At 41.7% G+C, this 8,424-nt stretch overlaps 1 protein-coding gene across 2 annotated transcripts in view; it reads right to left on the bottom strand.

Moving 5' to 3' along the window:
• Positions 1–343: 343 nt before the first annotated feature.
• FSTL4 (follistatin like 4) overlaps positions 344–8,424 on the bottom strand; it is a 236,515-nt gene continuing 228,434 nt past the window's right edge. For both annotated transcript variants that reach the window (XM_055719381.1, XM_055719382.1), the window contains 2 exons: positions 6,977–7,086; positions 344–3,876 (listed from right to left, as the gene is read on the bottom strand). In XM_055719381.1, coding sequence (XP_055575356.1) covers positions 3,174–3,876; positions 6,977–7,086 — 813 coding nt within the window. In that variant the 3' untranslated portion in view covers positions 344–3,173. The remainder of the gene's footprint in view (positions 3,877–6,976; positions 7,087–8,424) is intronic.

Below are 8,424 nucleotides of genomic sequence, written 5' to 3'. Positions count from 1 at the left end.
TTAATTATTGTCACCGATTCCAAACTAAGGCACTTTTCTCTCCAATTTAAAAGCAGATGGTTTCTAAATACTGAACTGCACAGCTGAAAGTGCTCAGTAAAATCACACTCACTGACAGAGGGACACTGCTGAGAGAAATCCCAAGCTGAAGCAGTCTGGGCATTACTGCTGGTGCCCCTCAGCAACGTATGGAAAAGGCACCGAGCTCAGGGCCAGGGTCCTACTGTCAACCAGGGACTATTTTTTTGCACGATGCTAGTGCCAGAATACCCAACTGATCTATGAGTGTTATAGGATAACTAAATGGTCATTAATTCACTTTAAATTCATTTCAATTAATCACTGTGATTAATTAGTTAATTTATTAGCTAGGAATTAATTGTGACTTGGTGAAGAACACGATGGGAGGGAGAAAGAAACTACAAACAAGGAAATGCAGTCTCTTTTTGACAGAGCTGAAAGGCAAAAAGGAGCTGAAACATTTTTTCAGTATATATAAAATTTCTGTGTCATAAAAAAAATAAAATCAGAGTAACAAATGTGCAGCACTTTAATGTCAGACTTGACTGTCATTGGAACTGTTCACAAGTCGTGTGGACAATCTAAGTTGTACTTCATTTTCTAACTATGATATATAACCATTAGAATAATTTAGAAAACACATCACCAGGACTTGGGCTGAAGAGGGAAGAAAGGGAACATCTTTGGAAGGTCCAAGTGGGATTTTTCAAGTGAACGCTATTCCAATATTTTGCGACAAACAGGAAGAAGTGAGGTCTGTTACACATCTTTCACAGCCTATATATAAACCAGCCTCGAGAATATTTACCTGAACAGATATATACAGTTTTTTTTAAATATTCTTAAAAAAGTAATATTTGCTTGATCTATGACACAATGAACGTCTCTACAGGGAAACTTACCATAGGCATAGTAAAATATTCAAGAAGTCATAAAAGATAACACGAGAGCAGTGTTTGGCCTTGGTAAAACACATTTAGGATGACTGCAATGTATGGATACAGCTTTGTTCAAGAAAGGAGTTGTGCATATTTAAAGGTACTTACAAAGCTGGTCTTCTCCTTTCCTTGACATGGGTATGTTTCCTAACCGGATGAGTAGAAAATCATGGACACCATGCATTGCTAGAGGAAGGCTATGCCCATCTGGTTTATATGTCTGTGTGGCAATGACGGAATAGTCTCTTCTAACCCCTATGGCTCATAAGTGAAAAGAGATGTAGGTTTCAGCCTGTGGGTGTTGAAGGGCAATTTCAAGGACTCCATGTTTAATGAATTCATAGGATTCAGCTCCCCGCCTTTGTCTGTCTGAACAGATTTTTGTATATTCTTTATAGAACCGAAATGGTTTAAATTACTTCAGGTCTACAGCCATACTAAAATGCTGCTCTGTTGGTAAAGTTTAACTTTTACAGCAAAGATTACCAGTGTTAGTCTGCATCCCCCTCGTTTAAAATCGCTCTGTGTGCATTGTGAAATGGGTGACTTTAAGCATCAGTGGAGGAAAAATAATTACCGCACCACTACGTATCACTGGATGCGTCCAGCAGCTGCTTTCACACAAACTCTGGGCAACAAGATTTGCAAAACGAGCTGGGTCTTTTGAAAGGCTGACGGGTGGCTCCGATGCAAGGGACGGTTACCTTCGGAGAGAACTTTCACCCACCTCAAGACCACGTTTTCAAAGCAGCATGTGGGACAGGACCGCTCGGATGTTCCCGCTGATGGTCGCAGTGGTGCTCACCTGGTTTGCACTGCTTCGCAAGCCACAGCTGCTCTTGCCCTGATTACTTCAAGGTGATGGATATAGAAAGTTACAAAAATGCAACTAGAAAAGTTTTTATATCTTCCAAATGTGCAAATGGATCTATATTTTTATGGGAACTCAACTGAAATTTCTCAATGCCAGCTGTTGCATTCTAAGGTAATTCAGCTGGTTTTACATGAATCTCTTTGCTCCTAACTAAAAGATAATTGACTATAAACAAGTGTACCATAAATGGGAAGAAACAAATCACAAAGAAAAACTCTTTCCCAGGATGTCTGGAAAGAAACAGGCAAATTAAGGCTATGACTAGAGAATGAGCGAGTTTTGTATTAAAAATACCCTCTGTATTGTAGCTATTATTTTATGAAGAACCAAGTGACTTCAGCGCTACTAGATCCTTAATGAGAGAAACCAACAATCTCTAGAAGTGTTGCTGCCTCCTATGGGAATAACTGTAACTAATTCTCTGCCCCTGAAAAGCAGATTTTGCATATTGTGCCCAAGCTGGCTGCACTCACAAGCTGCTGAAAGACTAATGCCCCCTTCTCAACAACATTTTTTACAAGCCCTAACCCTCTCTCAGTGTTTCCTGGCTTTTACCCACACTAATGGCCTGGATATTTCATGCCAAATTTCTCAAACACAATCACAAATACACTTTAGAAGAGAGGGGACTCATAACATTGCCTTCAGTAGTACCAAGAGCAAAATCAAGTGCAGAAGCACGCGAGCTGACAGTTACTGCGTCTGTTACGCCTCCTTCTGAAATCACATCTCTGAATCCTCCCAAAGCCATCCTGCAGAGAAAATGGATCAGTTCTCATTAAATCGCTCTCCTAGGTTTCTGTGGGTTGAAAACTGCCCTCTGATGCTTAGTTCCCCTCGTCACCCAAAGGTGAATTTCAGCTGCAGTCATTGCTCCTGTCGTCTCTCTCTGTTGGGGTGGGGTGGTCAGCACAGCTAACGGGCAAGGTATACAGGAAAGACAACGGATGGATTGAACATAACGTAAAAGCTCCTCAGTATGGAAACTCAAAATCTGTTTTGTTCTACAGAATCACTAGGTTTCGTGGCTTATACGATACCTCAGTGGAGATAATATTTGCCTCCCAGCATTCTTCTCGTAACCACAAATCATACCCCCAAATAAAAAATATCCCTTCCAAACCACTTCCTATTAGCAGAGCATACCTTATATTATAAAACTTGCAAGTAGACCAGTGTTGTACCATGAAGCCTATACAGGGGATTTTTGTTTTTTCTTTTTTTTTTTTTTTTTTTTCCTTTTTTCCCAGTGTAAAAATATACAATGCTACTGCTCCTTTGTTGCAGTGTGAAGGTCCAACCGGTACTTGACTGCTGAAGGCTCTACTGCTATTGCCCTTTCATACCTCTCCAACCCAGACCACTGTGTTACCCCTCCTTATACCTGAAACCTCACAGCGTAATGTATTTTGCCTCCCATTTATAACAAACAATGAATCTTTAGCTGGCGTAATGAGATACTGTCCAAATAATCCACTGTCTTTCACAATTCTGTTGTAGTTGCTCCAGGGCCAGTCTTTGGATGTGATAGGGTCCTTTAAATTCTTCAGTACATTCATTTTGCCCGTTGACAGCTCTACAAAAAGCACATCTGTTTGCAAATGTGAAGTAGCATATATATAGTACTGATTGCCTTCAGTGAAAGAGGGTTGAAATGTCAGATCAGATACGTGTATGTTTGTTTGTAAGTCATAAATCAACTGGATTTCCCCTTGGACGGTTACAGCCTGGACTTTGATCCTGCCACTGTCTTCATCCGCACTGACCAAGTAGCGTCCGTCCGGCGAGACGTGAGGTGTGCCCGACACGTCGCTGTTGGGGCCGATGACAGCATCGGTAACGCTGTCAATGATGAGCTGCGGCGACGCAGCCGCCGACCTGTTCCTCCTGCACTGCACAAAGAAGTAACCGCCCAGGTGGGTGTACGCCATGGCCTGCGGCAGGCAGCCAGGGGTTTTGAAGTTGATAGTCTTGATGTGGGTCACAGTTTCCAGGTCAATTTTGTGAACTGCCGATCTTGACTTGTTAAAGATGAAGCCAAACCTGAAATAGAAAACATGACACTGAAGTCATCTCTGGAGAGATGGGATATACTTGAGAAAAGACCAGAGTCAGCAGAACTGGGAAACTCTACCCTGTTGGTTTTGGAAGCGTGTGCAATAATGCTGGCTCTTTTCTGTAAAATATCTCTCTCGCTTTACTGCTTCTAAAATGTGCTAAAAAGAGGTATATATTTCAGTTAAAATTAGCAACCTGACCCTGGAAGCTTGAATAAGTGCTTGGGTATTTGAATAATACCTTCGGGAGCTGAAATCTTTTATTGGGAAGGTCGATTTACAATAGGAATGATCGCGAGGCTTGGGTGTTCTGCAGGCTACTGTTGACCAGCTTTGCACTTAATCTCTTTCAGGTCCAGAGAGATGTAATTCAACATTGAAAAAGCAAGACTTCTTCAATCCCCAAACAGAAAACCGTTCAAAATCAAGCATATTGTGGCCAGAGAGCAACTTTGATCTCTATGTATCACCACCGAGTGAAGACCACGACCGACTCCATCTCTGCAATTACAGGACCAGAGGGCAGCCGTGATGTGCATTAGCTGCCCGTGGTGCCTGGGGACCACTGCAGGAGCTGGCAGGGCTGAGGTGTAGAGCAGACTGTGTCAAACACCATCCCGCCTGCCCAGGGAAGGTGTAAAACATTTCTCGAGGAATGTAACCAGCCAGCGTGCACCGAAGAAAAGGGGTCTTTGTTTCCTGTCTCAAGAGAGGGCAGACAACAGTGAGCAGAGAATAAATGTTCTCTAAAAGATATATGCTGCAGCACATCTGACCTTTGCTGAAGACAAGAAAAGGTCAAGAATAGCCAGGAAAGGTTTCTGCTTAATTTGAGAGGGAGCCCATAGAAACAGCCTGTTTGCGTTCCCCTGGATTCACAGGTCACTGACACTGACTTACAAAAACTAATTTGACATCAAGTATCCTTTCATCCGTTCAATGCAGACAGAGGGAAATGAAGTGAGTGCTTAGCTTTGTATCTCTCCCCCAAAAGATGTAAAATTGCTTTGTGAAATGTGGAGGACAACATGGTTGCGTGCAGATAATATGTATTTTGCTTAAAACACTGGGTTTATTTCTTTATTCTTAATCCATCTGTCAATGAGACACTCAGCAATGATTTTACTTCTGAAGAACGAGCCAATGTAGTATATGATCCCATGAAAATCACTGGGCTAAGCCTTTCATTTTCCCATTATACTCACATCCATTAGAGACTTCAGAAAATATCTGCAGTGGAGATACGCAGTGCACTGTGTGTGGGGAAATTGGATATGACACTTGTATTTCTCCTGGATGAATGCATTTTAAGCACACTTTAAAAAATGCTTTCCCTTACAGCATTTTTTTCCCAAGACTTCCTTAATACTTGGCCAAATGCCTGAAGAAGTTAAAAAATGGTTCTTATCATAAACTTTAATTTTAAAAAGTGGGTCAGAATGTGTTTTATGTGCACACAGCTGCAGAAGAAGCGCAGCGCTTGCATGAAATCTGTGATCTGAAATCTCAAAGAAAACCTTGCACTTGGAGAGTTTTTAATAGACAACAATCCACCCTGGGAACTAATAAAAATGGATACATTCCTAGATATCCATCTGAAATAACAGGCAGCTGAAATACATATGCAGGAACATTTGCATACAAATATTTTTTGGCTCGTGGAAGAGATTATGCTTAAATATTCACCTTCCTGGGAAATGCTGGTATTGCCATTTATTGTTTCTGAGTGGAGAATTTAGAACATGATCTCAGCAAGTCTCATTAGACTGTGAGCAATTATTTTTCTGGGCTGAGGGTGAGAGAGACCGGACAAGGATCTGGCCCTGAACAAATGAAATAGGAAATCAGGCATAGCATTCTCTGCTTTGTACAAGGAAAAACTATAGACAATTATCTACATTTAATATTTCTTATGAAAGATCACCTGTATACAGCCGATTAATCACACTGAAGCAAAAAGACAGCAGAACAAAACAAAACAAAGTGCAATTGTTCCACCTTCCTTTCTTTGAACCCAGACCCTACCTTCTCATCTCGGGCTTTAACATTCAGCAGAGCCACCTACCTCCTGGCACTAGTATCAGTCATAACGATACTCTGAAAGCAAACTGCAAAAATGAGGTAGGGAAAAATTAAGAATGACAGCCATGAAGTATGCCTCATTATTTTGTGTTTCAGGAAGGAAAGTTATTTATTTTGGACCACATTCAACACGTAACCATTTAAGTGTGACCCCCCTGTCCTCGGTGTTTACTGCAGGGAACCTCAGATTAATGTAAGGAGTTACACTATGATTTTTTGAGCGTTTAACTTCATTAAACTATACTGGGGACAGAAGACGGTTAAATAGTTGTTATGTTGTAACACGGTAAGAATAGTATAAATTGCTGTGCAGTTATCATCAATTTTGATAATGTTAATGGGATGCTTCCTGTGCCTGCTGGGAAGCAGCCAGTATCACTCCAAGTTATTAGTATGTTAGTTATACAGTCTCATTAACCACTACATCACATTAACATTCAAAACTGATGGTTCATAGAGGTGGGTTTTTTAATATGCAGCACATACCATTTTTCCACTCAAACCATACACCTCACACAGAGATCCAATATTTGAACAAGTTGGCAACACGTGGAAGAACCACGCTTTATGCTTCAGGCAGATTAAACTTTTACCACTTCAGGCAATAAATCTTTGACATAGGTTTCTCCTCAGATCCATAAAGCGGTTTTGAGGCAGAGAAAGGCAACTTTCTGGCCATCTAATTCCCAGCACAAGCAAGGCAGGGCAGTGTGACACGCGCTGCTGCAAGCAGGCAGCTGACCAAGCGCAGCCCTGCGTGCCCATGCATGGTCTAAGGGTAGTCCAGGTTTGTTCCTTGCTTTGCTCATTGATTAGCTCTGCAATGATTGGTAATTTGTTCAATTATTTCTCCATTTCAAACATGAAAAAGGGGACAAGAGTAGCTAGCTTGATCATGAATTCTTTCATTCAGAACTGTAAAATGCTGTAAGATTATTAGAAAGACGCCCACTAGAAGACAGCAGCACAGTTCACTGTTGCTGTTCATTAAGGTCACTTCTTACCTGACGTGATTAATAATAAGATTTGTAGGTGGTATAAAAAGATCATCCACTCCTTCAAACGGCGTGCGGATAACGTGCTGATCCTCCCCTGCACTGGCCTCTGGTACTACCTACAATAAATACACATAAGGCTGAGTAGACGAGAAGCAGCGAATACAGCAGAAAGGTAAATACAGATTACACAGGCATACACGGCACCGAGTGGCTTTGCCCAGGGATGTAGCAGACTCGAACTGATTAATGACTTCAAAATATTGTTTGGTGTAGCTGTCTTGAGAAAGGCGTGCTAATAAATAATATTTGAGGCTTGACATTTGTAAGGTAAGTACACAACTTGACTTTCGCAAGATGTTTATATTTCTAGAAAGAGCAGCCATGCAGGAGCTGAAGCAGTACGACAACACCGAGACCGTAATAATTTATTTCTCACTGTCTAAAATAAACATTTATTTCATGGTCATATTTATTAATCTCACTTAAATGCACAGCAATAACTTACCAGCTCAAAGGACCAAACACTAACTTACAGCAGTTAATTACCACTCTGAAGGAGAAGAACTCTTCATCCATCTGCTGCACCAGAGAACGTCCTGGGCGGAGCAGGGAAGGGCCCTTGGGTGCCCCTGCCCCGTGCTGCCTCCCCCGCACAGCACACACCTCCCTGGCCACGGGAACTCGGCTCCTCCACCGCTCCGGACAAGGAGAGGTAGAAGTTTTCAATAATTAAAATGTTAAACACTCAGATTGTATGCTCGGTTCAAGATGACTTTAGTCCAATTATTAGGAACCTCTGCTGCTTTAATGTACAACAGTAGTTGCTTAGAATTTATAGCTACATAATTCATTAAGAAAATGCTAAAATCCTACAAGGCTTAGCTCAGACAGCTGTTCTGGCTGTGCCATTTAGATTTCTTCCAATTAGATCGCTCAAGAAAGATGCCCACTCTTGCGCAGTGCTTTCATGAGGCCAGACGTTTGCTTCCCACGAGCCAGTAATGGCTAAACAACAGCATCCCGTCAGCCGGCTGCACAGGCTGCTTGATAAATCCCTGACTTCCGAAGAACAAGTGGAAATTTAGATCAACCCCTGCAGTACCACCTTTGTTAAAAAAAGATATTTTATTGCGTGTCTGCAACTAACCACCGCAGGTTTTAAGAATGAACTTTGCCAAATTAGTCACTGCCCACCTTTTGGGAAAGAAGGTTGGAAAAAAGCAAAGCTCTGCTGATGCTAATCTCACTCTCTACATGTGGAGCTGCACTCCATACAGATAACAGAAAGGACTATCCAAGACCTGGAGCCTTATAACAAGTTTCCAGCTGTGCACATGGTGTGTTCTTCTTAATAATCATATGCTTGTGCCATCTCTCCTTTAATTACAGAAACCTCTCACAGCTGGATGGAAGAAATTAAGTCAGAAAGGGTAAAGACAGCCCATTTTGTCTCC

The sequence above is a fragment of the Falco cherrug genome, chromosome 8 (assembly GCF_023634085.1).
Source record: "Falco cherrug isolate bFalChe1 chromosome 8, bFalChe1.pri, whole genome shotgun sequence".
Taxonomy (NCBI): Eukaryota; Metazoa; Chordata; class Aves; order Falconiformes; family Falconidae; genus Falco; species Falco cherrug.
Note: the sequence above shows the minus strand (reverse complement) of the source record. Positions and strands in the feature narration are given on the sequence as shown.